Below are 27981 nucleotides of genomic sequence, written 5' to 3'. Positions count from 1 at the left end.
TTCCAGGGCTATTAAGGGTAGTTCATAAAGTGACCTTGGATGTGCAGACAGTTTGAGCCTGCTGTGCCAGGATATAGAGAGAAATGTCACAGGTGGTCAAACTGGTGGCTTTTGCTTTGAATAACTTCAACACTCTCACTTTTCCATGCAAGGTTGAAACTGAAGTAAAATTCAAGATTCCAAAAAGAAAATCTCGGCTGAAGTTACCATCTTGAAAAAACAATTTTTCAGCGAAAATGGTCACAGATGTATTTAAATCATGCTTCCCTCGAGCTGGAATTGTATCAGCAGCAATTGGGGCTTGGCCTATCTCATTTCCCCGATAACTAACATAGGCAGTGCTGTTCTCGAACTTGAACTCTGCATGATTCTGATTTTCGATTGTGACTCCTATACCCAACGTAAAATTGAGAAACAGCTGAGGCCAAGCTGCCTTATAATTTTCCAGCTTAACATATCGATTGGTAATTCTTGGTTCTTTAGGCTTAAAGACAGTAAAGAAGAGAACAACCAAGACCACAACTAGTATGATTATGAGCAGAGCAGAGACACCACAACAGATTTTTAGGCCACGGTAGGACTTTTTCTTGCTGTCCATGATTTGATTAGATCTGCAAAAAAGGCGGAATGAGAATGGAAGAATTGATTAATTAAGAGTATATATATTTATTATATTGTGATTTTTCTAAATATGAAAATGAAACCATGGGGATTATTCCAATGTTGGAATTCCTCTTTATAACTAACATATATATATATATATATATATATATAGTGAATTTTCTAAATATGAAAAATGAAACCATGGGGATTATTCCAATGCTGGAATTCCTGTTTATAACTAACACGTTGATGAAAGCAATGGAAGAAAAATTTCTTTCTTTTATTTAATAAAAGTTTAATGGGTCGAATAATAATTAATAAGTTATATAATTTTTTTTGTCATAAATAAAATACAATCAGATTAATGATAAGAATAGATCACCGTTTAAATTATGACAATTTTAACAGAGTTCTTACTCTCATATAATCTACACTTACTATAATTAATGTGAAATTCAAAAGACCAACCCACTAACAGATGGGTCTATCTTAGTGAGTTATACAATTAGCGGTAGTCATCTAATTCGTTTGTTTAAAAAAAAAACTTTAAAAAAAATAATTTTTTGAACAAATAAATGATTTTTCTCATAATATTTTTTTCTTAAACAATAGAAAATATGAATAATATTTTTGAGAATGGTAAAACAAACACGTCTCATTTGATTTTGAAAGGACGGCGTCCGCTTGGTTGGCTCGGAGCGTTCTTGTGCTTATGGGCATTACAATGTTTGGTTTCGGCTTTGTCAGCTTCCAAAATCGAACTGGATGGTCTGGTGGCTTTCAATAGAGTTCGTTGAGATAAGCCCGTAAGTTGAAGCCATTTTCTAACTTGAATTGACAGAATTTTTGAATTCTTAATTTAGAATTAAAGTTAAAGCCATTTTCAATAAAGTGCCTCTTTTTACTTTTAGCGATGAGGGCTCGGCCTTTTCCTTAAAATCATCTTATTTTCTTTCTTTTTTTTTTTCTCTCTTTAATTTTCTTTTGAGTAATTATTGGTGAATGTTTTCATACAACTTCTCTTTTTTTTTTTTTTTTCTTTTTTACTAATAATTCTCATATTTATATATATTTAAAATAATTTTTAGATATATAACTTTAAATCTATCATTATCGATAAATTTTGAGTGATTAAAATCTTTAATTTTATAAATATTAAGTTTTTATAGTATTTTTTGAAGTTATTTTTTTTTATTATTAAAATATTTTTTTTATAAAAATACTTTACAGCATATAAATTTTTCATTTAATAAAAAATCTAAATATAAAAGTTATCTTACATAATTTAAAAAAAAAGATTATTCAGTCTAAAAGTAGAGTTTACAGTATATTTATTAACTAATTTATATATTCTGTCAATGCTACCAAATATTTTAAATTCTTTATATTATTTTTTGTATAAGTGGATGGTTTTATTTATATAAAAATATAATATGTTAATTTATAATTCTCTTTTTTTACTCTATGCCTAATTAATTAAATATTTTTATCTATTTAAATTAAAAAAAAATTGAGTATGAATAATGGGTAATCTAGTATTATAATACTCAATTCAAGAAGCTCATAAATTTAATATAATATTTAATATATAATTTTAAATATGATTTCTCGTATGTTGCACTGTAAAATAAAGATTGAAAAAAAAAAAAAAACCATAAAGCTATAAATTATAATTCACTTAAAAGAGACATAATGAGCCTAAACTCAGTAGGCCCATTTTGCAAGGGAAGTCTGAAACGTATAAATCCATTGTCCAGATTTTGTAACTGATAAGAAATTTAACGATCTACAAGACCTAATTAGACTAAAAATTCAAATTTTTATGTGAATTTATTATTTAATTTTATTTTTTTTATTATAATAATTTAACTTAAATTCGTTATTTGTAATTTACTAATTTGATTAAAATTGAAATTAAAAAAAATATTTTATTCATTAAAAATATTTTTATTAAAAATAGTAAAAAATATTTTTTTATTAAAAAAATATATTTAACTAGCCAAATGTTGCTTCTTTTCAGTTATATGGGTAAAACCAAAAACATTTGCATCTAGCTACGCCAATGTCTCATATAAACAATGATTCCTCCTTCATCTTCACATTTGTTTCCCTTGATTTCTCACCTTCCAACCATAAAATTGATCATTTACAAAGCTTATATGCTCTTCTTGCTCTCATGAAACCGATCCTGAGTACAGAAAAGGGAACATTTGCATGCATAATGATAGTTTTCTGTGTTGTTAACTTGCATCAATCTTCTTATTTCTTGACTTGAAGGTTTGGTGTTGAGTCCAGTTCATGGTATGCAGCCTTGGACTTCATGGCTAGTGAGGATGTTGATGAGGTAGATAAGGATGTGGGAGAGGAACTTCTCGTCTTCTTTTTCGTTTTCACTTTCTTGGGAATATTTGGAAGATCTGAAGATGGAATGTTACTGAATGAATTGGAAATGGGTTGATTTCCAATAGATTGATCAAAATCTGTTGTAAGAAATCAAAGTAAAATGAGGAAATTTGCTCAAACCACTAAAACAGAATAAATTGGCTGCACCAACACAAAAATTTATCATCAATGGAAACAAAGGGAATGAATATCATCCAAGAATCCTGTTAGAACTACAGTAGCATTTGGTGCATAATAGAAACATTCTGTTTTTAATAAATTCTGAATCTCCAATGTACCCAATAAGAAAAAATTCAGTTTAGTAGCTATTAGCCAGTACAATTCTAGCTTTCTCTCTTTGTTTTTTTCAACTCTTCTCTCTTTCTCATAGACATCTCTCTGTCAAATTTCCCTCATTTCTCAAAAAACAAACATTGAAGTTAGGCCTAAGGATTTCAAGTTCAATAGGAATAGCAGCTGCAGCTGCAGCTGCAGGGACAACTATTACATAAGAGGGAGAAAATATGCACAAGATTACCAGCATGGAGAGGTAATGCTAGCCATAATTTATTGAGAATCACAATTCTTCTTCTTCTTCTTCTTTGAGGGATTGAGAATCACAGCGACCATATATAAGAAAAAGAATGGGAAAAATACAAATTCTACCACCTAGGAAAATTCTATCTATGGTCCACCAAAAATTGGTTTTTTTTAGGTAAAGGCCAGAATTTGTAGATTCTTTCTCGTGACACAAGAGCCAAAATCTGTCTGTTTTGAGGCAAAGAATCTCATAGCCTTATGCTATACAATACAAAATTACAAATGTAGCTTCAATAAATTAAAACAGACATTAATGTACGTTTCCCTCAGCAATCAGACACATAAAAAGAACCTATTCATTGTCTGATTATGGAACACCTCTCATGGTAATCAATTAATTTTCAAGTCTAATTTCTAATCACAATACAATATTACAATCCCTCCCTCATATCACAAAACATCCAAGTTCAAGCAATCTCTCCCCCATCTATTTTAAAAAAGTAATAATAAAAAGCATTCGATTTAGTTTGATAATAAGTTTATTTCTCGACTTGGGTTAGATATCAAGGTCATTTTATTTTTTATTTTCATTTCCATTCATTCTAAAAATAACAATACTAATAAAAAAAATTTACCTTGAGAGGACCATGAAGAGAAAGCAAGAGAATTCTGATCTCTTGCATTACTGAGCGTTGTTGTTGCGAAATCAGGAGGTGTTTTGAACTCATTCATCTACAATGCCCAACAAAAATGCACAAATTTAGTGCAAGAATATGTAATTGATCAGTTGAAAAGTTCAATAGACTATGCACATACCCAACTGGGTGCAGTTCCAGAAGGACCATCCCAGCCTATGTGGGCTACATGCTTCACATCTGTTGGATACCCAATTTCCATCTCTCTCTCCTTCACCACTGCTAAAGAAAAATAAAATCCATTTCCCATAATCTTCAGCTACCCGATTAAGAAACCAAGACATAAATAAAGGAAAAAGCTTTACCAAATATTTGGGAGATGAACTTGAAGCCCTTATAGATCCCTTTGATCTTGGTTGCCATGGTGGAAAAAAGTAAAAGCCAATGCAATAGTTCCTTCAATGAATGCCACAGAAGAAGAGAAAAACCAAATGTAAGTGTAGAGATGGTTGTTTTGCCTGCAATAAAGCAAGATTTAGATATATTTATTTGATTGTGTAATCCACTGCATTTTACAGCAGAAGAAGTCAGGAACAGAAGCAAAAGGACAAAAAAGAACAGCAACTTATCACAGAAGATAATAAATGCATGTGACTTAACTATTTCCCTGTAAATGAAGATTGGAATCTATCCTTTGAATTAAAAGAGGGGGAAAAAAGTTGCATTGATGTGAAAGTAGAAAAGGAAAAACCAGTTGATTTGAATTAATGCCTCTAGGGAATGGCTGGCTCTGATGGTGTAAAGAAATGGGAGATTTAGAAGGTAGACAATCTCTTCTCTCTTTCCTCGGGGCAATGTTACAAAGCTCTATTCTCCATGTTTCCTCTATGATTCTTGATGAATACAGGAACATAAAAGTAGTCTACCTGTGAAATCAAGAGCTTGGTTTGGACTAACAGAAAAGAAAACTCATTAAGGTAAACAAGAAAAACTCCCAAAAGGAAAGAAATGAGAAGGAAATAAACAGGAAGTGGGAAGCCATGAAAAAGCCAAGACTTAAGAATGCTGAGAAGATAAGGATCTAAAGAATTGATAAAAGAAGGTGGGAAGCCATAAAAGGGAAAACATGCTAAAGAGGAGGAAAATATGGCAAGAAGAAAAAATAAATAAATGCGTACAGCAACTCCATTTTACATATGCATTGGCTAGGAAGAGTGCGGACCCTCGAACATAATTCTGCCAGATAATAACACTAATACGACTTTAATCACAGAATAAATTTTTTTTTATCTAAACTCTTAATTTCCTAAAAATATGATTAATTGCGTTATTATTATTGTTATTTACAAGCACTTATAGTTAAGCACATCGACCTTGCAATCTACTATATATTAGTGAAATCCCTATGCTTTTCTGGCAAATTGCTTGCAAGGGCTTAGGTGTTGTTTGGTAACATACCAAGTATCGTGGATGGTTGGAGCCACGTTTGTGGTAGCTGTTTCTTACAATGAAACATAATCTTAAAAACGTATATACTATTTATGGATATGTACCAGTCACATTCAACTATAAGATTGTCAGAATTTCAATAATGAATTAATGAATTTTGAAATTATCTTTAATTTTCACATCCCATCTGCATAAGCAACCTCAGTAGACTTCAACCACTCCCCCTCCATGAATGAGCTATGAACTGTGATTTTCTTGGCCTCAGTGGCACTAGTAATGACATGGCAACCTGCCCATTTTACTCTTACTCTTAGAACCAGGTCTTGCTCCCTTGTTCATGTATCCACTTACCACCCAGCACCAGCAGGATCAATAATTCAATATGGCCAACGTTATCCAACTTTCTGGAATATTCTTTCCAGGGACGGCCGAAGTATGACCGAACTTGGCCCTTAATAGGCTCAAAAGTGTCTGTATTTTGGTTTGGGTCAGTTCGGCCTTGGCCCGTTACCATGTTCTGGCCTACCATTTTGCAGTTTTTAAAAGTAATTATGAGTGATACTGAAATTAACTGTACGAGTAATAGTGAAATCAACAAAAAGATCTCACATTCAAATTTTTTATTAAAAAAAAAAAGTTAATAGTAAAGCATTGCCCTGCGGGCGCTGCAAGAACTTTAGAAGAGAAACAATGGCCCAGCTCTTCACTGGGCATTTGATACGTATGGTGAGCTTGGTAGCTAGCTCAAGAAAACCATTACTTGAATCTCATTTCATTACACTGGATTGGATCAAAATGACATGAATAAACATGGTCATAATTCCCATTATTAGATGGGTACTACACATCAATGGATGATTTCAGCGCTCTCATCTTTTCTAGCCCAATCATATAAGCAAAGGGCATAAATCACTCGTTTGGTTTAATTATAAGAAATAGAGAAGAAAGCAGAATGTCGAATTGTAAAATTGTAATACAAGAAATCATTGAAAGATGATACAAATTAGATTATTCTGTCAAGAATACCCTTCATCAATGAGATAAATACATCAATTTTTCGGAAATAATATACTATAATTTAACCATAGTTGAGGCGAAAAATGTCATTCTGCACAAAGAGGCTTCCCTGTGGAGAGGGAATCAAGTGAAACATCTGCATCACAAACAACATTCGAATCAAACAGTCATTTTTCAAAGCATCTCCATGCATGCATGGCATATTCGCAACTAGAAGAGGAGGACCATAATAAGCGATTTGATTTGTAGTATTTGTATGAAACTCACTAATATGCACGTAAAGAAGGAAAGAAGAGAAGGTAAAATGAAAAACCTGGCTAAATCTTAGGGGGTGATCCTCTCCCAGCAGATGTAAGCTGCCACTGACAAAGACCACAATCCCACCGGCAAAAGAAGAGGGCTGTGAATCAATTGTGCTAACCACATGTTTGCATTGGTCAAATGGCAAGTTGTTTAGCTTATCGGAGATATCATCAACGCCTAATATCTTCTGACCCTCGAAACTAAGCATGGAGTTAGGCTGGTAGAGATTGGCGAGAGAAGATCGATCATTGTCGAAAAGGTTGTAGTAATGGTTAACAAATGCTCTTCCCACCGATTCAACCTGTTCTTCCATTTTCTCTCCTTCTCTCTGTACGAGTGAATTCAATCTTTCTCCTTTCTCGCCAGGCCATGGTGCATGTTTAATATAAATGGAGAATGAATATGCTATAAAGAAAGCAAGCCAATAAAGGGAAAAGGGTCCTTGATTATGACTATAATATCCTTGTGCTTTTTGCCTATGTATAGCACTGAATCAAAAAGGAAAAAAGGGTAGCATTGTAAATGGGATTGAGAATCGGCATCGCTGTGTTCTTACGCAAAGTTGAATGGTGTTAAAAGGATTGTTTTTGGCATCAACTTAGAGCAGATTGAGAGGCTAGCTACTCTGCACTGTCGGGCCCTTTGGCCGTCCAAAATAATTTTATAAACATTCTACGTCAGCTTCTGTAAATGTTCAATAAACCCTAAAGATCATATGCAACCAGGAAAGAGAGATGGGTCTAAAAAGATGAAAAAATGTATGCATTTAGAAATAGGGTTTTCGACAGGTTAATTAGAAGATGAAAACTTCAATGGGCGTGAGGAGAACGCTTTGGTGCTCTGAGCCGAAAGCATGGAATATATCCCATATCCTTTGCTTCAGACTCAGACCTTTTATCTCCATTCCAAGATTGGTACCATACTACTTCCCTTTAGAAGTGGTAACGTATGGGTTTCAAACTTTCAATCATTTGTTAGTAATCCAACGATACTACACGTTCAGGAACCACTAAGTTCCCATGTGGAAGGAATTGTGTTATATGCATATTGGATTTTGTCCATCTTACGTAAGTTTTGAATGCAGAAGGGAAAGGTGATACCCAATTGGCCTTTGACTCACAAGAAGCATTATTTGCAAATACCGATCCAACAAGACAATTACAGCAAGAAAATACGAAGGCAGGGTGCAGTGAAAATGTAATATAAGGTTAGTAAGCCTGGACCCTAAGCTAATTATAGATCTGACCCATAAAGGATACATAGAGATACATCACAATAAAAATTAACAATTGGGCTTAACAGGCAGTCGAACAAATATGCTCGACAAACCTTGGCCTTATAAAAAAATTTATCAGAGGCCCTTAATAGGTGGGTCCAGGAACCAGCTCACAATGCTACTCTGAAGTCTCAAATCTCGATTCATAAAAACATTAAAACAAACAATAACCCTTTTCTCTGCTACGTGTATGGCTTACCAGCATTCTCAGTGCAGTTTATAAAGCTAGAAAGATCAAATAAATCCATTAATGCAAGCTATATGCTAAATTGCTAATGTTATGTAGCTCACCATTGGCGAAAATCTACTCCATGGTGATGAATATGCATGCAGCTCAGATGTGTGACTAAAAGGCCAAACATGCCTGATTTTGGGAATGGCTTCTCTGGGTAATAGACCACATCATAAGTTTACTTAGTTCTTCCCAACATGGCTGTGATGAATAACCCGATCCTCAGTTCAGAGAGAGAGAGAGAGAGAGAAAGAGATCCTAAGTTAAAGTATCACAACAAAATACATTTGAAGATGACCATCAAAAAATTCCATTTATTAGATATCTAATGACGGGAAAAACACCTGTATCTTATGACCTGTTCTGCCTTGCCATCAATTTTTTTCAAGAGAATGTTCCAGCCCAACCCACGAGATAGGGAGGATGTATGAAAAACATAATCACTTTTTTTTTTTTGAAACAAGACACTCAAAGAAAAGAATACAGGTACAAATGACACCTTCAATAACCCAAGCTAACATAGCTTAGTTTCACCAACTATAAATGCCAAGACTCTAAATGGCTCAATGAAACAGATGCATTGCCATTTCTCTCCAAAACCTCAAAACAGTATATCTCTGGCTTTCACCAGAATAAGCTAATAATACCACCATTTGAAGGATTGCAAGGATCCACCTAAAAGCCTAAATGAAAAACACGTAAGAGAAATATATAAATAAGTAGCCACACATACTCAGGATGATTATACCAGTCAATCTACAATTTGCAAATCAACAAAATCTTTGATATGGTTAATACATCTTTCCTGCCCCAAATCCAATAGAATTCCAGTTCTTCGCCAAGCTTGTCTAGCTTAATCTTCAAGACCAGTCAATCTACAATTTGCAAATCAACAAAATCTTTGATATGGGTAAGACATCTTTCCTGCCCCAAATCCAATAGGATTACAGTTCTTCCCAAGCTTGTCTAGCTTAATCTTCAAGATCAGTCAATCTACAATTTGCAAATCAACAAAGTCTTTGATATGGTTAAGACATCTTTCCTGCCCCAAATCCAATAGAATCCCAGTTCTTCCCCAAGCTTGTCTAGCTTAATCTTCAAGAATCCCACTAGAAATACTATGAAATTTGAAGCTATTTGGACTTCAGTAACTATGCTTTATCAAATTTCATTATCTGATCCAAACATTCTTATCTATATCATAAAGACAAAAGCAGAATCCAATACAAACTACATTTGAGAAACAAAAGCATACTTCTATTGCTAGGTTGAATTTAAAATGAGAAATAGAGACAAAGTGAAATCTTAGAGCCAACAATCAACAAAAGCAAATGAAAATGACAGTAGTGTCAGCCATTCATGAAAGCATAACTCTAGGAGGAATTCAAATTATACTCACATGGAAGTGCATAAAAATTTTCTCCATGCATGAGCAATCTACACTCCATTAGAATAGTCACTCATTCACAAAGCATCTTTATCACTCCAAAGACAAAACCAGAAATAGTTCAAATTACTAACCAAAAAACAAGCAAGCAGCATGACAAAATCTTTTAGCATAAAAATTTAATTATTTGTGAAGCAGCAATAAAACCTGAAGCTAAAGTTCAAGTGTAGACATCTATTCTAGGCAAAACATCAAAGTCTACATCACTATTGTTTCAGTTACGAAAAATGAAAACCTTTCACTTCTCGAAATATGAATTGCATCCTCACTTCCAGCTCGACGGCCAGAAAGTATGAACCCCATAACCAGTCTTCCAATTGTCCAGGTAGATAACCTTATTCACAGCCCAAAATGAAACCACTAGTGAAACGACCATAATCGATCTCTGGACTGTCACATTCTTTACCATTACAAGCACATGAGTCACAAACGCTAACAATAGCCCCACAATGGTGTACAAGAACCCAATGGCGAAACCCTCTGCTCCCAGCTGCATCCCAGACCCCTGGTAAAAGAAAATCAGCTTGCTGGGGTCGTTTCGATCGGCCAAAAACATGGGCATCTTACGAATTATATTGTGCATTGCACCGGAAACACTGAAGAAGTACACAAATACCGCCCCACCAAGCCATATTTTCGGATCGTGAAGCAATGTCTGGCCGGTCAAAACCTTCTTAACCATAAAAGGTGTCCAGATTAGTAAAACAGCGAATAGAAAACCCAGTTGGTTCCTGGAAAGAATTGGGGGACGGTGGATAGGTCCCACATAGAGCTTGGTCCTGGACGCAACGAAATCGGACATCGATTCGGCCATTCTAGAGAAATCCCCTTGATCCATTGCCTCAGATTCTTTAGGGTTCCTCACATTGGGACCAACGAGGCGTATGTGAGGGAGGGAATTGACGCCAAAGAGAGAGAAGGACGATTGGGATTCCTTAAATTCGATGTCGCAGAAGAAGAGTTTACCATAGGATGTAGAGGAATTGTCAGGGTTGTTGAGGATGAAGGAGGAGGCGACGAGAGAGAACTCTCCGTGGAGTTCTTGGAGGTGGAGCTCATGCTTGTCATGGAGCTGCTTGGCGTCGAAGAAGATGAGCAGGGAGTAGGGGCGAGGAGTTTTGGTGGAGGTTAAGAAGCGAGAAAGGGTGTGATCATCTAGGTGAATTACGCCTGTTTTGGATTGGGATTGTAGAGAAAGGAGCTCGTTAACGAGCTCTTCTGGGTCAGAAGTGGAAGCGGTAAGAGACACGAAGAGGGAGAGGAGAGTTGTTAAGAGGAGGAGACGGGTGACTGACTTTGCAGACATCGCCATTTTTCGGGGAAGAGAGAAATTGTTTCGCTGCATTTCGTTTTTGTTTTCGGGGAAGGATATGCAGACAATGGAAGAGTGTTTTTTTAAGTAATTTATAATAAATTGGATAAAAATTGTAATTTAGTCAATTTTTTAAGAAATAAATTAATCTTCAAAATATATTCCCATTAACAAAATAATATTTTTCATAATGATTATAAATTAAAGTAATTAATTTAAATATAAAAATTAAATTATTATAATAAAATTACAGACATTAAACTGTTATTAAAATTAAAAATGATCAATTATATTATTATAATTTTCAATTTACTAATATTAAAATAATTATTTTATTATTTCATATAATATATATTTTAATTATTTTTAAATTACATAATTTCTAATTATAAAATATATATATAATTTAGAATTAAACATATTATATAATATAAGTAATATAAATGTATCATATAATTATATCATATAATATATATTTTTTAAGGCTATATAATATATTTTTTAACTTTTTCTTAAATATAGATTACTCAACTAAGAGTTACAAATATAATTAAGAATTAACAATATTACATAATATAATACATTTATAATTAAAAAGTGATTTAATGTGCTAATATTACTAAGAAAAGATAGACGAAAGAAAGATAATCTTAGGTTGCATATTTCATAATTAATATATATATATATATAATCGACCTTAACATATAGTTAGCATTCAGTTTTCACTTCATTTTTAATGAAAAATCTGAACCAAATTAAAATAATAAAATAAGGTTAGTTAGTTTCAATTCTCGTTAAAAATTAAAAGCAAACAAAATATAGTCAAGATTTTAATTTTAATTCACTTAAATTTGTATTCAGTTCAATTATTTAATATTTCAATTTGGGTTTAATTTATTTTTTTATTTTTTAATTTCAATTCAGATTTAATTCAAATTTTAATTTTTGTTATAAAAAGTTAACCTTGAATTATTAAATAGGTTTTAATATACTTAAAAAAATGTTGAAAATTATATTTATTAAATTAATTTTAACCTCAATTTTTTTGATTCTGTTGATAATAAGTTCAGTTAGATTTCTACAATGTAGATTCTTTTTCAATTTTTGATTCGATTTAATTATTAAATTTAGTTTGAAATACCTGAGAATGATGCTCAACCCTAATGCTCAGGTCTCCATGAGAAGTGATAAATTGGTAATTGCAACAGTAAAGTATCAGAAGCCAGATATGGAGTGGAGCTATTTCTATTTCTGGCGATAGAGCTTAGATTCAGGGCTTGAATTCCAAATTGTGCGCATTTGGAAACATTTCTTTTCAGTGGGTAACTATGCAGAACCATGTCCCTATATCTACGCATAATAATTTAAACATGTAATTGCATTGCTTCATTAACAAAAGTTACTTCCATCAATTGAAAATGCAAATGGTAGATTCAGCCTAAAATGACACCGAGCTTTTTTGCCTCATCCAGTTCAACAAATTTCTTAAGTTTGGAGCTTCATCAAAATTCTGCTCAAATTTTATCTAGGAATGATAAAAAAAAATAAGTCTTTTTTGCATTTTTGCACTGTCAACATGGCTTGGGAAATATTCCAAGTCATAAAAAGAAGGCACAATATGCAATTTCAGCCTGTACACTTACAGAACAAACAGAGACATTGAAGTAGACATCCTATCGCTTGAATTCCAATATCAAGCTTTTATATGTTGCTTTATCAGGTTTAAGCCCCATATTCAACATTTCATCATGAAGCTTCATTGCTTTTCTCATCTCCTTTGCATGACAAAGCCCACGGATTATAACTGTAAAACTTGCACTATTAACTAATTTGAGTCCTTTCATATAATCAAACACCCTAATTGATTCTTCAATTCTTCCTTCTTTAACTAAACCATCAAGGATTATGTTATATGTTGTTACATCTAAACTTGCTTCTGATTTCTCCAACTTATTATGCAATGCAATAACTTTATCAATCTGTCTGCTGGAGCAATAATGTTCGACCAGGGAATAACAGGATAATGAATCTGGCAATAACCCTTTCTCTAGAACCACATTCAACAGCTCCTCCACCTCCCCCCATTTGCGTTCTGCACATAATGATGAGATACATTTGCACAAATTAGATGTAGAAGGACTAAAACCCCTTCTCATGATGTCCCTCAGTATTCCATATTTGTCCTCAGGTTGGTCTTCCTCACAAAGAAGATCTACAAAAGCATGATAAGCACTATTCTTTATTGTGATACCCCTTTCTATTATCATTCGGTGTAAACCTATAGCTTCCTCTACCCTTCCTTCTTTAGAAAATGCCTTTAGCATACACCCATATGTAGCATCCTGCAATCCAATCCTCTCATCACAAGCTCTCTCGAAAAACATTGTTGCAGCATTCACATTTCCCAAATCGCAAAGCTTCTGGATAGTTGAACCACATTCAGATAAAGGAGGCTTAGGAAGCAATCCTTTATCCACCATTTCAGCCATTACTCTGTCAATCACTTCAACTTTTCTAAATTTGCAAGCTCCATCTAGTATGGAGCCATAGGTACTGAAACTAGGGTCAAGTTTTCTATGATGCAACTCATTTAAGCGACAAAATGCAGCTTCAAAATCCCCAATTCTACTGTAATAATCAACAATAGCATTGTACATAACTGAATTACGAATACCCATGTCTAACAATTTAACAATTCTCTCAAATTTCCCATCTCGACGAAGAATATGACCAACCAGGGAACAAGTAAACTTATCGGGCAGAATCCCATCTCGAATCATGGCACCATAAAAACACCAGGCCAATTTTATCTGATTTCCTCTTTGCAAAACATCAAGAAGTGCATTACAGGCATGAACAGAAGGAGTACATCCAATAACTCTCATTTTCCTAGACACCTCCAAAGCACCCATAAACAAACCCTTACGCGAATAGCATTGAAGAACAAAGCTTAAAGCATCAGACTGAGAACTTTTACCTCTACAAGCTTGAACCATGGTCTCCACGAGTACATGTGCACTGCGGGTTTGAACTAGAGAATCCAAGATTGTCTTCGCGGATTGGGCAAGACCCGCCCCAAGAGAAACTTGGATAACATGGCATTGGGATATGAGGTCTGGCTTGAATTTGAGATAGGATATGGCCCAGTTGAAGAAGCTGAGAGAGATTTGAGGGTGGGATTGAGTTTTATGGAGTATTTGGAGGAAGAGAGGAGGAGTGAGCTTGGAAGAAAGATTAAGATTCAGAAGAAGTGAGACCCAGTTGTGTCTTTGTATTAAAATAGAAGAGATTTGGGAAACCAGTTGGTTTTGTTTGATTTGGGTTCTCCAAGTGAGTTTAGAAGTTGCAGTTGAATATGCTTTGTGATTGTGAAGAAGCATTTGAGTTCAGCGTGCAGCCGCTGGTTCCGCTGTGTTGCAAATGGAAGTGTGGAAGGGTAGGAATTTTGCAGGTGATAAGGGAAACGATGTCGTTCAAACGGCAAAACATAATTAAAATAAAAAAATTTCCAAGTGACAGCTGTGGGATTTGAACCCACGCCCTTTCGGACCAGAGCCTAAATCTGGCGCCTTAGACCACTCGGCCAAACTGTCAACAGTTGACACTCATTTTTAGTTTATTATATTTATTGTTTAGACAGATCTGATTTCAAGACTAAATTAAAAATTTATTTTTTTTAAAAAAAAAATTAAAAGTTTAGATTTGTTAATGCAAAATATACTGTTTCCTTCGGCTAATTATTATATATACTGAGAGTATTAAAAAATAATATTTTTTCTTTCATAAAAAAAAAGTGAATTCTCTTACTAATATAAATATAAAAATAAATCTCATATGATTACAAAAAATGATATATATATATATATATATATCCTTCATGCCAACGAGTCTTTATCACCCTGTTACATTTATAGACTTTAAAATCATGCTTATCGATCTTTCCCAATGGAGTGCTCGATAATTTAAGATCCAAAGGGACTAAACCTTTCCCACCGACATGGCAACACGTGACTATGTAATGCTTTCCTGCCCAATAGCTGATGCCCGATGTAACATTTATAATAATACAGAAGAAGAGAAGAGATACATCCAATAGTCAAATGGAGCCGCCATTGAAATTGATTGTAAATATAATAACTCCAAAACATGATTCCTGCAATGTGTTGACAGATGAGCTGCCCGATTATTGCTTCATCTCTAACAATGCCTTCAGCTTTTTCACTCATGGTGGCATTTTTCTCGAATCAGAGCCAGTTATAGGAGTTATTCAATCCAAGGTTTATCATCAGCCTCAATTGTTTGCTCACATGTACTGTCTGCAGAGGATTGGACCTGAGTGAAGACTGAAGATGGATATTATTTTCTTGGTGTTTGTGATTAGCATGTTTGTCATGTTAATTAATTACCAAGAAAGCAAAGCTCTGCTTCCCAAATTAAAAGATCTTTTTTCTTTAGGAAAAAAAAAACACTGTTCCAAATTCCTTTTGCTTTGCTTTTGACTGTAAATAAGCTAAAGTAATCCTTGATTTCCAAGCCTGCTTCCTTTTTGCCCCAAGCTATGTGAATTGACATGTTTTTACCTGTACAGAACTGCCATTCATTTGGCTTGGATGAGATTTAAATTTAAAATTTCATAATTATAAAAATATTACGATATCAGTCAATATATAGAATATGATGCATTGCAAATTCCAGCTGTTCAATCCAAGAACTTTCTGATTATTATATCACACACTACATGTGGACCCATTTCCATTCTTAGTCTGCTAAAACCCATTGGAGGGCAGCCTGGCTTTCCTCACTCCACTGGGCATCATTTTATCAAATCCCTAAAATGCCCATGTGGGTTTCAATCTTATAATTCTATAGTAGTGGGAGCTCCATGGGTAAAATTGCACATGTGATCATGACCAAATAATTTATCAAGATTGTTTATGTCAACTTGGTTTCCGATTTCTACCCTTCAAATGGAAGACTTCATTTTTCAAATGCTGATCATTTCTCATCATCCCCTGACAGGAATCCAGTTGAGAAACCTCATTTGTTCTCTGCCTCCAAGACCTTCTTCAAGCAAAATGGAGAGATGGGTTTGGGCATATTTTCTCTTCATTGCAGCTCTAATGGCTGCTTCTTGTATACCATCCGAATCAGCTATCTCTAAAGGGTCTTTTGAAGACAATTTCAGTATTATGTGGTCAGAGGAGCATTTCAAAACTTCTGAAGATGGTCAGATCTGGTACCTCTCATTGGACAAGGAAACAGGTATAGAAAACTGACATATGCATTTATGATTTAATCAAAGCTTTTTATATTACCTTTCTTTATGTTCAAGATTAGTCCTGCTTATATATATATATATTTCTGGAAATAGGTTGTGGGTTTCAAACAAAGCAGAGATACAGATTTGGATGGTTTAGCATGAAGCTGAAACTGGTTGGAGGTGATTCAGCTGGTGTAGTCACAGCTTATTATGTGAGTCTTTCTTGATATATACTACCAGATATCTGTCTTCCAATGTTCTTAATGCTTTAACTTTAGAAAATTTTATTGCTATGATCCTTGAGGACTTGCTTGATATTGGAAATGGGTAAATGAATGCAGATGTGCACAGAGAATGGGGCAGGACCAACAAGGGATGAATTGGATTTTGAGTTCTTGGGGAATAGAACTGGACAGCCCTATTTGATACAAACAAATGTATACAAAAATGGGACTGGTGGACGTGAGATGAGGCACATGCTTTGGTTCGATCCTACCGAGGATTTTCACACCTATTCCATCCTCTGGAATAATCACCAAATTGTGTAAGCTAATCTTCAAATTTCAGGCATTAAGGATATCAATTCAGGACAATGAACTGATTTAAATTTCCATTCAATGACAGGTTTTTTGTAGATAGAGTTCCCATAAGAGTGCACAAGAACAATGGAGAGGAGAACAATTTCTTCCCCAACGAGAAGCCCATGTACCTATTCTCCAGCATTTGGAATGCAGATGATTGGGCTACAAGAGGTGGGTTAGAGAAAACAGACTGGAAAAAGGCACCATTTGTGTCCTCCTACAAGGACTTCAGTGTGGATGGTTGCCAATGGGAAGACCCATACCCTGCTTGCGTATCAACCACCACCAAGAACTGGTGGGATCAATATCAAGCTTGGCACCTTTCAGATTCTCAGAAAATGGACTATGCTTGGGTCCAGAGAAACCTTGTCATCTATGATTATTGCAAAGACACTGAGAGATACCCAACACTGCCAGTTGAGTGCTCTTTGAGCCCATGGGATTGAAATTGACAACCATGTGATAGATCTTCAATTTTTCCTTTTCTTTTATTATTTTTATTCTTTTTATTTATATATTTTGAGATGAGTTTAAATTGTGTATTTTTGTCCAATCTTTTGTATTGCATTTGTTTAAAAATAAATTCTCTTAATTAAAAAATTTGTGAATTTATCTTATTTTATTAATTTTTTTAAAAAAATAAAAAATACAAAATATATCTAAATATTCCTCTCATCCCAAAATCCCTCTTTTTTTTTTAGTTTCTTCTTTATAAGCGACTATTCTTACGTAATTTTATTTATAAAATAATTAATAAATTAATAGGTTAAATTAGAAATTTTTAATTTTTAATCACAGTAACTTTTATAAAATTCAATAGATTAAAAAAAATTTAATAATTTTTATAAAAATATTTATAAAATTAAATAATAATATTTACCTCAATAATTGACTTTAAAAAATTTACTTTAAAACAATAGAAATCAAACAATTGCTAACTATAAATAAGAGACCAAATATTATATTTTATAAAATAAAACTTTAAAAAATAAATTCTATTAAAATTTAAGAATTAAGTAATAATTTTCCTATCATTTTATTTATACAAAAAAATTATGGAAGATGATAATACCAGATAAGTGGAAGGAAAGACCAAACACCACCACCATAGGTAGTTGCTGTAAGATCAACGAGAACAAACTCCTTTCTAAGAAGAAAAGGTTGTTTCTCTTATGCCTTTCGATAATCGATGGGAAAACTTTCTAGGTTTCTATACAATTTAGTAGTTGCTTGCTTATTTGTGGGCATGGGTCTTTCTAATTATTTGGTATATTATGATTAATTTTTTAATAGCTTAGTTGGGTTTAGAGAAGAATGCTATTTTCTCAACTATATTTTGAAAATTAAAAGTTCATTCCTTGATCTCCTGTCCTGCAATATAGGTTTAGCAAGGTTTCAAATCCAATTTCCTCCTGCTCCTCCTTTTTAACTTTAAATTTTATGTTGTTTTTCAATTAATATAGTGTGATTGATTATTTGTATTATTTTTCAATTAATATAGTGTGATTGATTATTTGTATTACAATCCATGTTTAATATGCTATACCTATATATGGAAGCAAATTGCAGGAATTATAGGGTTTCTGACTTGTAGGATTTCAGCTATATTAGTGGTTGAATCTACTCTTTGTGACAAGAGTAATAAAATTTATGTAGTATTTTAGGATAATTTATGTGCTGTTACAGTAAACAGAGCTTATGAGTTAGAAATTCGGTGCTATTTGCATCTCAAACACAATGTGAAGAATAAGCAGTTGATAAATAGCAATAATAGGATGTGATAGCGGATATTCCAGAGTACATGTGCATTTGAGCATAGCAGAGCCACAATGCCTTCGAGTTGCTTATTCCTTTAATCCTTTCTTATTTTTGGAATTAGGGCTTTAAGTTTCTCTTTGCTATTTGTTAGTTACCTTGTATTCTTATATGCCATTTTTTTCCCCAATACAACATCATGTTAAAATTAGTAGGTTTCCATGAGAATGGATTTTTACATTCATAATTCATGATGGGGTGATTCTAAGTGCATGATTTGCAAGCAGTAGGTAGAAAGGCCACACCTGTGCTTATACCGAAGGCAATTTAATTGATGAAATGAATATTTATTATTTTTTGATTATGATATTTTGAACATATTTATTAGTTTGCAACAAGTTCTGACATTGTTATAATTTTTTTAGGGGTTTGTGCAATGTGTGGTGAACAAGTACTTGACACAAAGTTTTAGAAACAACACAATGTATAATTCAAAGCAGATGTTTTTGGCATGTTGAATGAGATGTAATGGCTTATAAACTCTTGATTGTTTCAAGCTCAATTGATCACTATCATTAGCTTGCACATAAAATTGAAGCTATAAAGATCATCAACTGTTATGTAACTTACTAGCATTCTTGGTTTTTTTTTTTTTTTTTTTTTTTCGAAAGAAAATTCATTAAGCCATCAAGAAGTTCAAGAAGATATAAAGAGAAATTGGCTCATAGGGTTAAACAAGAAGGACTCATCTTTAAGAGCATTTGCAGTTAGAGAGTGGGCTACAGTATTAAAATTTCATCTGACAAATAAAAAAGTAACAAAAGTTAAAGATTCAGCTAGCAAAATAACATTAGACATAACTCTTTGGATTTCTACTGAGCTCACATATCCTTTACAACTGTTGATGACCTCCTAGCAGTCACCTTCAATGATAGCATTTGTCAAGCCCTTAGCTATGGCTAGTTGAATAGCCTCTCGAAAAGCCAAACTTTAAAGAACTAGGGGATCCTTTATATTTGGAAACAATTTGTGATGCCATCCAGTCACTTGACCTTAATCATCATGAACAATGGCTACTACTGATCCTATATGTTTCTTCATGTTTACAGTAGCATCAAAATTAACTTTGAACACTCCTGTGGGGAGAGGGGTCCAAATGGAGTTAGTAGGGTTAGAGGTTAAAGAAAAACCCTGCTGACTTTAAGGGGAGAAAAAAGAGTCAAAATGATGAAGGGCTAAAGTTATGATTATTTCATGAGGAAGCTTTTTGTTGTCAAAAGTAAGGGCATTTCTGCTCTTCCAAACTTGCCAAAGGAGGAAGACAAAAGGGCTTTTGAGATCCACATTTTGATAATTAGACTTGAGGTGTGTTGTGATTTCTTTCCAAGAATTAATAGGAACATTGCTTTGAATAAGAGTTTATCTCAATCAAAAAGGGGAATTAACCCAAACTTCTACTGCTCTGGGACACATGAAGAATAAGTGCTTGGTAGTTTCTGGCTCACCACAAAAAGAGCACTCGTTTGGATATTAATGAAAATGCTGGCAAAGCTTGGCCTTTGTTAGAAGCCCCTCTTTAAAAAATCTCTAAAGGAGGATGAATAACTTGGGTGGAATTTGTAATCTCCATACCTTATTCCAGAATGCAGAATTATTGAACGTCGAAGTTGGACCAAGCCCTACCACCGAGGGGCTAGTGTTTAATTCTTTCAATTGTTGTGCCAAATGATACCCAAACTTAACTGTGAATTTGCCATCTTTAGTGTAATGCCATACCATTTTATCAGGTCTATTAACTAGCTCTATGGGGATAGAAAGAATGTTAGGATCTCTTCTAAAGTTTGTTTGAGAATGTGCACTCTCCACTGCTGCCTTGGGCAGTCAATCAATTAGGAAACCCAGTTTATATCATTGGGGCATTTTCTTTGATAGCTGGTCGACAAGGAAAGGATTTTGGGATCCAAGAATCTTCTTTGCAGAGAATTAAGGATCCACAACCAACTTGCCACCAAATTCCTTTAGAAAGTATCAATCTTCCCCATAAAAAACTATGCCACCCCCATGAGGGGTTTGAACCAGTCGAAGCTTGCAAAAAAAAAGATGATGGAAAATACTTTCCTCTGAGTACCCGAGCCAATGAGGAATCTAGATTGTTGACAATTCGCCACCCTTGTTTTGCTATTAAGGCAGTATTAAAACATTCCAAGTTACGAAATCCCATTCCTCCCTTTAGCTTTCTTATACACATGTTGTTCCAAGATACCCAATGAAGCTTTCTTTTTTCCTTTTTCTAACCCTACCAGAAGGACGATATAAGACTGTTAATGGAGCGACAGAAAGATGATGGTAATTTGAAACAAGCCATCGCAAACATAGGTATAACAGTGGCAACTGCTTTTTTATGAATTTCTCTGCCCCTTTGAGAAAGAAATTGCTCTTTCCATCCTAAAAGCTTTTGCTTGATTTTATCAATTAGACCCCCAAAAGATTATGACTTTTGGAAATTGTAGCTAGCAAACCTAAAAATTTCTCATGTCCATTAATGTGATGCACATGAAGGAGCGAAGTAACTTGTGTTCTAGAGGAAGAGGGGGTGTTGCGGCTGAAAAATAAGGCTGATTTTCACAAATTAATGTGCTGGCCGCTAGTTAAGGAATAGATATGTAGAATTTGATTAATCTTTTCTGCCTTTTACTTACTAGCTTTGGTGAAAATGATTGAGTCATCTGCAAATAGTAAGTGTGTGATGGCTGGTTCATAGTGAGAAATTGAAATCCCTTGCAAACCGAAGGAAGCAAGCATATGCAACGATCCCTCAGCACAAAAAAGGAAGAGGTAGGGCGATAGAGAATCACCTTATCACAACCCCTTGAAGGTCAAATAGTCCTTGTTTTATGACCATTAACAAGAATAGAGTAAGTCACTGTAAAAATACACTACATTACCCACCCAATCCATTGACTCTCAAAGCCCAAACAATATATCATATGCTCCAAGAATGCCCACTCTACACACTCATAAGCTTTGCTTATGTCTAGCTTGAGAGCCATGCCAAAATTCTTTCCTTTCCTTCTAGTTTTGAGGGAGTGCATAATTTCATGAGTGATGAGGATGTTGTTAGAGATGAATTTGTTTTTGGTAAATGCACTTTGTTCCTTACTGATAATGCTATCCATGAAGGACTGCAACATGGAAGTTAGAGTTTTTGCAATAATTTTATATACTACATTGCATAAAACAATGGGGCGAAGATTAAACATAGATTGAACATGAGTAACTTTTTGAATTAAAGTGATTATAATGTGATTAATACTTCCCAAAGGTGCCCTTGATGAAAGAAACTTTTAATGGATGAGCAAATTTCATCTCTAATGATCAGCCAATAATGTTGTAAAAATAGTCCCGTGAAACCATCAGCAACAGGCGCTTTCCTTGGATTAATTACAAAGGCTGCCCTTTTGATTTCTTCATCTGTGACTAGTTGAGTTAGAGCCTGGTTCATCTAATTAGACATTCTTGACTGAAATCCATATGTGACTTGATCAAAATTATGAGGATGAGTGGTGGAGTAGATAGATTCGAAGTGACTCAAGGCAATATCCTTGATTTCCTCATTTGAGTACTTCCACTGACCATTTCTGTAACACTCCAAATTTTTAAATAATTATTTTATGTGTAACTATATGATTTTTTACTGTTTTGGAGCCAGGAGGGGCCATATGATGTTGATGAGATATGGTTATGGGAATTTGATATTTAGAAATGTTATTTTGATCTTTTTGCAAATTGAGTAGGTCCTAGGTATAGGGAAAATTCAGCTGGATTTTCATCAAAATTTAGGATTGTCCCTTGATTCTTTAAAATTTTGTTTTAAGTAAATATTTATAAAATTTTTGATATAATGTTTAGGTAAGCCGGGTTAGCCTTTATCCTCCGCCCAGCCGCCGCAGTGACTTTTAGTTAATTTGTGAGTAGATATTAATTTTATTTATAATTTCAATATTATTATATTCAAAGCATGTTCATGCATCACTTATACATACTTGTATGTAGTAAATATTAAGCACACTTTATATTGTATCTGTTTTTTATGATATTGCTGTGATTTGTTGTTTTATGGTGATCTAGAGCTGTGTGTGTGAGTGGGTGTGTATGTGGTGTGTATATGGATATGGGTAGGACAAGTAGACACGGCTGGAGCTTGACTCACTGGGACCTGATCCTTATTATGTATAAGTCGGGGTAGGCACGGCTTTGAGTTGATCTCGCTGGCCCCCACATTTGAATATTAAGAGAAAGTCTGGCTTTGAGTTGATCTCACTGGCAGAGGTTGGAACTAAGAGAGCTGTATAGGAGATCAACTCTCATATATGTATGTGTGAGTATGGATGTGACACGCGGGTGTATGAGTGCACCAGATTGCTTTTGGTGTGATTATGACTTGACCTATTTGAATTGTATGAAGGTGTTGCATTCATTCTTAGGGATGCACTAGACTATAGAAATTGTATGTAAAATCAACATCTTACTCTATGAGTCGAATGCTCACTCCTGCTTACCATATTTTTCTAGGTTATAGGAGAGCTTATTCTTGTGTTTAACCTGCTTCCTACCTCACAGGTTTACTAGCTGTTATTTCCATATCTTGTATTGTTAAATTTGAAATCTAGATCTCTACATGTATAGAACCATTTTATTTAGCTTGGGACTATAAGATTAATTATTTTGGAATTGTAAACTTATTAATCTATGTGTAGACACCATATTTTGGCCGACCTTCGAAGATAAGGATCTTTTAAAATTGAAACTTTATTATCTGTTCTGGACCAATGTCCTAATCACAGGTAGCTTTTTCTGAACTTACTGATCGCTCGTCCCTGGAACAAATCGATCTCACGCTCAAGTTAGATTGCTTTCAGATCTCTTGGTCTTTATCAAATGAGTTCGAGTCAATATTAGGTCTCTGGACCATCCAATCTTGCCTGCTGTTATTCTCCGATCTATCTATGTATAAATATCACAAAATTCCATTTGACTAATGTTGTGATTGGGCTTCTCGCTCGAATTGCTTAGATATTCCTCAAAATGAAGTTAAGGTTTTTATCCGGTCTAATAATGGTTTCGACCTTAAAAGTTCAAGTCAGTGTCAAATCTTTGCAATTCTAATATTCTAAAGTTTCATTCAATATTTGGTCATGACCCGTCTGATCTCATGTTCGCGTGTAACGTTTTTCCGATCTCTTGGAGTAATTTGATATCTTTTGATTAATAGTCGCTCTTAGGTTTAATGTTCAACTGCATTTAATCAATTAAGTACTCAAACAATTTGGTTTGGATGCTTTCCGATCTCATCAAGAAATTGAACATAAAAGACTTCAATTCATTTCAAAAATAAAAAATATATACAAGTCAATTAGCAAGGGGGGTCTCTCTGCACTACGCCCCAGTTACATTCCTCTCTCCCTCCTCACCCTCGTGCTCCTCATCGTTGTCCTCTTCAGCCACTAGGATGAGCTTATCCATCCAGGAAAAGTCCTCCTCAGGATAACGCTTCTTTAGTTCGGATAGGAGGTTATTATGGGCGTTCACATATGCCCCAGCCTCTTTTATAGTGCTCTCCTCCTCCTTTGCCCGAAGTTCCTCAGAAAAATGAGCGAGATCTGTAGATCGACTAGCCCGAAAGACTTCAAGTTCTTGCTCCACTTCAGTTATCCTCTCTTCGCAATACTTCACCGATCTTTCAGTTTGACGATGTAATCATTGGCAGTGGAGAGCTGAGCCTTTGCAGTTGATGCATCCTGGATCGCCTTAAGAATCTCCTTCCTTAAGACGTGGGTTTTTTCTCTAATCACGTATTGGTTTGCAATAGCCTCCAAGCCCAAACTCATTATCTGAGTTAGAATATCATCAATACTTTCCTCAGCCAACCGGTTTCGATCTTCTTGGAAACAGATGGAAGCGCCCATGGTCTTGGCTAGACCAAGATTCCCTCGGGCAGAGCAGTTTCTTTCCAGCGATTGGATAAGAAGTTGAGCTCCTCAGGAGAGCGTTCTAACAGTAGGGCCAAAAGACTCCCCATCTACATTGGAAGAGATCGAAGGATGCGGATATTAAATCTGCTGAGGCGGAGAGACGATGACCTTTACTTCCGAGGCTGACTACTCCTGAGGTCAAGGAGGGGAGCTCGGTACTTCTACCAAGTCTCGTCGAGGTGTCTGAGCGGCAGTGGCAGTAGCCTCTTTCATCGCTTGTACCTTTCGGGAGACCTCCCTCTTTCGCTTGCGGTTCTCTTTGGAAGCGTCACCACCCACCATACCTGCACAAAGAAGAAGTCAGTGAGTTCACTAAGATTGAGAGACTAGAGATTTGGATTGTACCGGTAGCAGGACTGAGGTCAGAAAGCTGAAGCTCGTGATCTTCATGGGAGATCAGCTGCATCATCCACCATTTCAGTTCGGCCATAACCGCATCTAAGCACAAATATTTATGGGTGGTCACCTAAGTTTTTAGTTCTTTCACCATGGCATCTTCGTCTTTATTTAAAGTAAGGTTCTTAGGGACTTGGGGGACCAAATAATTCCAATTACGTGGGATCCCCTTAAAGCTGTTTCGATCCTTGCTCCTAATATGAAAAACCGATCCTTCCAGTTCTTCAGCGAAGAAGGGAGATCGGTGAAAAGCCCGCAGTTCGACTTTGCCTGAAAGAACCAAAATTTGTCATCCTTTCTTTGGGCAAGCCTATGCAGCTCAGCAAAGACCCTAACTGTGGGCTCCAGTCTCTTGGCTTGGCAGAGACCTCTGAAGGCTACTAAAGTCCGCTAGGAGTTCGGATGCACTTGAGCTACCGAGACATGGTGGAATTTTAGGATGGCCTTGTAAAATCCATCCAAGGGAAAATGGAGCCCGGACTTCAGCTACTCCTCGTACACTATGATAAGATCGCCTTCTTCAAAGAAGTGATATGCCCGAAGATCGCCATGGCATCTGATCAATTCAAAAGAGTCGATCCGCAGATTGTATTCTTGACTTATGGATTGGAGATCAGTTTTTCTAAGGACTGACGGTAGTTCATCAACTGGCAGGTTCTCCTTTCTCAAAGATGTTCCTCGCTTCGATCTGGTAGCCGGACCAGTAACCGGAATGATGGCTGTGCTGGATCGTCTGCTTGGTCTAATCACGTCACCTTTTTCGAGGTCCACAAAATATGAACGGAAGGAGGGCTCGCACCTCTCTGACCCTCGGTATCACTCATTTTCACAAAATAAAAAGGAAAATTAATCGAGAAAATATCAAAACCCTTACCGGAGTGTGAATCGGTGCTTGAAAACTTTAGAAAGCGAGAGGAAGCGTTGAAATCACTAGGGGAAGGTCTAAAAATGACATAAGGAAACAAATGACTAACCTTTCCCCTATTTATACCCGTCTGAGCATTAAATACTCACGAAGTCCCAAGTGACGCATCGATTACCGAGACCGGGCCGCCTCCTTGACACGTCACAAGAAGGTTTCAGAAACATAGTAAAAAAGTCGGATAAATGAGATCGATCAACTAAGGTCATCAAATTGAACAAATTTCCAAACCCACGGATCGGTGAATGACGATTCGTCTAGGGATCAGATCGAGTACACTTATCGGAGATCGAAAAAATAACCAATACAAAAACAAAACAAAAACATTCAAGTAAAATTTTCATTTCATTTCCAAAAGATTAGATTACATCATTTGGGCAATCTCAAAAGATCTTGTCACAAGGGTTTTGCGGTCGCCTGGACAAACTCTCACTGAAGTGAGAAAAGTGAGGAGTCGCCACTTTAATTTTGAGAAAAATTGAAGAAAACCATTTGTAAAAGGTAAATTATAAAAAAACCACTTCGAAAATAGAAATTCTAGGTTCGAGGTCCGTATACGGGTGAAGAAGGTGTGGGGCACCCCACTTCATCCCTTGACGAGGGTAAACAGATTTAACATTATGTTCTTCATAACTTAAAACTGGTAATTAGGGGGTTTGGAGTGACGATGTTAATCCTTCACAAGGATAAAAGGAATATTTGATATTTTACTATTCAGGGCTGCCCACGAACACTAGTGCATGAGATGACCCTTTGTGAGTAGGTGTGGGTAGCAGATTTTTATTTAGGGGGTTACTTTTTGTATTGAAATTTTGGTATTTTAATTTGGGTTTTAGTTAAAAGAATTCGGGTAAGGACTCTCTCCCGATCCCTTGATGTATTAATTTAAGTGGGAAGTTTCAGATAAGAACTCTCCTCCGATCTCTTAAAGTATCCTGTTCAAAGTTTTAAGCGAGGGATCTCAGATAAGAACTCTCCTTCGATCTCCATATATTTTATTAAAATTTTGGATGAGAATCAGGTAAGAACTCTCCCCCGATCTCTTAAAGTATTCTGTTCAAAGTTTTAAGCGAGGGATCTCGGATAAAAACTCTCCTCCGATCTCCATATATTTTATTGAAATTTTGGACAAGAATCGGGTAAGAACTCTCCCCCGATATCTTAAAGTATTCTGTTTAAAGTTTTAGCGAAGGATCTCGGATAAGAACTCTCCTCCGATCTCCATATATTTTATTGAAATTTTGGATGAGAATCGGGTAAGAAGTCTCCCCGATCTCTTAAAGTATGTTCATTAGAACGAAGTTTTGTAAGGATTCAGAACCTAGAATTCTGGTAAGGAGTCTTTCTGGACCTCCTCTTTTATCGAAATAGAGTACCGAAGACACAGGAAGTCCGGGTAAAGCTTTTCCTAGCCTACGGGACCTTATAACTAGATAGTGGACAAAAGACCGAACTCTTTGCCGATCTTTCGCCTGATCATTTTATTAGAACTCTTTGATTAGCGATATCCGATCTCTTTTGTCACTAGTCCGGGATCCAATCTCACCTTAATTCCCTATCTATTGCATTTTCGCCTAGTTTCGTTCTGAGGCCCAGTCTCATAACTTGTTTATTTGACCTATTCTTATTTCTGATTTATTCGACCTTTTACTACGCCTATCTTTTGTCACTTTTATTCATTCAAGCCCGAGGCTCTCATGTTAAGATACTTCTACCAATATCTTTTAGATTATCTACAAGTTATCCATGACCTGAACATCTATTCTCGAAGAAAATGAGAACTAAGAGGAGATAAATAGAGCTTACGAATGAGTAGAAAAAGAAGACTCAGAAAGTAAC

General features: G+C 35.2%; 6 protein-coding genes and 1 non-coding gene across 9 annotated transcripts; 1 reads left to right on the top strand and 6 right to left on the bottom strand.

Moving 5' to 3' along the window:
- Positions 1-22: 22 nt before the first annotated feature.
- Positions 23-598, bottom strand: LOC110633191 (uncharacterized). Its single transcript, XM_021781697.2, has one exon. The coding sequence runs from the start codon at positions 596-598 to the stop codon at positions 23-25; it is 576 nt and encodes a 191-aa protein (XP_021637389.2).
- A 1995-nt stretch (positions 599-2593) lies between these two features.
- On the bottom strand, positions 2594-5316 carry LOC110633180 (CRIB domain-containing protein RIC10). Of its 3 annotated transcripts, none has more exons than XM_058130427.1 (5): positions 4821-5316; positions 4526-4678; positions 4342-4439; positions 4161-4257; positions 2594-3083 (listed from the first exon to the last, which is right to left on the bottom strand). In XM_058130427.1, the coding sequence occupies exons 1-5, from the start codon at positions 5071-5073 to the stop codon at positions 2863-2865; spliced, it is 822 nt and encodes a 273-aa protein (XP_057986410.1). In that variant the 5' UTR covers positions 5074-5316; the 3' UTR covers positions 2594-2862. The 3 variants fall into 3 exon arrangements, with proteins under 3 accessions (XP_057986410.1, XP_057986409.1, XP_057986411.1); XM_058130426.1 differs by having other exon boundaries at positions 4342-4442; positions 4821-5314; XM_058130428.1 differs by having other exon boundaries at positions 4342-4442; positions 4932-5314.
- A 1246-nt stretch (positions 5317-6562) lies between these two features.
- Positions 6563-8384, bottom strand: LOC110633190 (nuclear transport factor 2B). The gene is made up of 2 exons (XM_058130425.1): positions 6940-8384; positions 6563-6762 (listed from the first exon to the last, which is right to left on the bottom strand). The coding sequence occupies exons 1-2, from the start codon at positions 7240-7242 to the stop codon at positions 6688-6690; spliced, it is 378 nt and encodes a 125-aa protein (XP_057986408.1). The 5' UTR covers positions 7243-8384; the 3' UTR covers positions 6563-6687.
- A 1594-nt stretch (positions 8385-9978) lies between these two features.
- Positions 9979-11275, bottom strand: LOC110633209 (probable dolichyl-diphosphooligosaccharide--protein glycosyltransferase subunit 3B). The gene has a single exon (XM_021781717.2). It carries the CDS (start codon positions 11227-11229, stop codon positions 10150-10152), a length of 1080 nt encoding a protein of 359 aa, XP_021637409.1. The 5' UTR covers positions 11230-11275; the 3' UTR covers positions 9979-10149.
- Positions 11276-12731: 1456 nt separating this feature from the next.
- On the bottom strand, positions 12732-14626 carry LOC110633216 (pentatricopeptide repeat-containing protein At4g21170). Its single transcript, XM_058130424.1, has one exon. The coding sequence runs from the start codon at positions 14574-14576 to the stop codon at positions 12870-12872; it is 1707 nt and encodes a 568-aa protein (XP_057986407.1). The 5' UTR covers positions 14577-14626; the 3' UTR covers positions 12732-12869.
- Positions 14627-14709: 83 nt separating this feature from the next.
- On the bottom strand, positions 14710-14789 carry TRNAL-UAG (transfer RNA leucine (anticodon UAG)). Its single transcript has one exon. It is a non-coding gene; the product is annotated as a tRNA-Leu (tRNA).
- Positions 14790-16087: 1298 nt separating this feature from the next.
- On the top strand, positions 16088-17579 carry LOC110633217 (probable xyloglucan endotransglucosylase/hydrolase protein 8). The gene is made up of 4 exons (XM_021781727.2): positions 16088-16458; positions 16568-16668; positions 16798-17000; positions 17081-17579. Exons 1-4 carry the CDS (start codon positions 16131-16133, stop codon positions 17481-17483), a joined length of 1035 nt encoding a protein of 344 aa, XP_021637419.2. The 5' UTR covers positions 16088-16130; the 3' UTR covers positions 17484-17579.
- The last annotated feature ends 10402 nt before the right edge of the window (positions 17580-27981 follow it).

The sequence above is a fragment of the Hevea brasiliensis genome, chromosome 11 (assembly GCF_030052815.1).
Source record: "Hevea brasiliensis isolate MT/VB/25A 57/8 chromosome 11, ASM3005281v1, whole genome shotgun sequence".
Lineage (NCBI taxonomy): Eukaryota > Viridiplantae > Streptophyta > Magnoliopsida > Malpighiales > Euphorbiaceae > Hevea > Hevea brasiliensis.
The sequence above is the reverse complement of the archived record's forward strand: the minus strand, read 5'-3'. Positions and strand labels throughout refer to the sequence as shown.

Coding starts and splice junctions, on each gene's coding strand:
- LOC110633191 (XM_021781697.2), bottom strand. CDS start 598: ATGGACAGCAAGAAAAAGTCCTACCGTGGCCTAAAAATCTGTTGTGGT.
- LOC110633180 (XM_058130426.1), bottom strand. CDS start 5,073: ATGTTCCTGTATTCATCAAGAATCATAGAGGAAACATGGAGAATAGAG. Junction 4,258..4,341: donor CTGGAACTGCACCCAGTTGG/GTATGTGCATAG, acceptor TGGGCATTGTAG/ATGAATGAGTTCAAAACACC. Junction 3,084..4,160: donor CTCTTCATGGTCCTCTCAAG/GTAAATTTTTTT, acceptor TTCTTACAACAG/ATTTTGATCAATCTATTGGA.
- LOC110633190 (XM_058130425.1), bottom strand. CDS start 7,242: ATGGAAGAACAGGTTGAATCGGTGGGAAGAGCATTTGTTAACCATTAC. Junction 6,763..6,939: donor ACCCCCTAAGATTTAGCCAG/GTTTTTCATTTT, acceptor TTTGTGATGCAG/ATGTTTCACTTGATTCCCTC.
- LOC110633209 (XM_021781717.2), bottom strand. CDS start 11,229: ATGCAGCGAAACAATTTCTCTCTTCCCCGAAAAATGGCGATGTCTGCA.
- LOC110633216 (XM_058130424.1), bottom strand. CDS start 14,576: ATGCTTCTTCACAATCACAAAGCATATTCAACTGCAACTTCTAAACTC.
- LOC110633217 (XM_021781727.2), top strand. CDS start 16,131: ATGTCAACTTGGTTTCCGATTTCTACCCTTCAAATGGAAGACTTCATT. Junction 16,459..16,567: donor CTCATTGGACAAGGAAACAG/GTATAGAAAACT, acceptor TTCTGGAAATAG/GTTGTGGGTTTCAAACAAAG. Junction 17,001..17,080: donor TGGAATAATCACCAAATTGT/GTAAGCTAATCT, acceptor ATTCAATGACAG/GTTTTTTGTAGATAGAGTTC.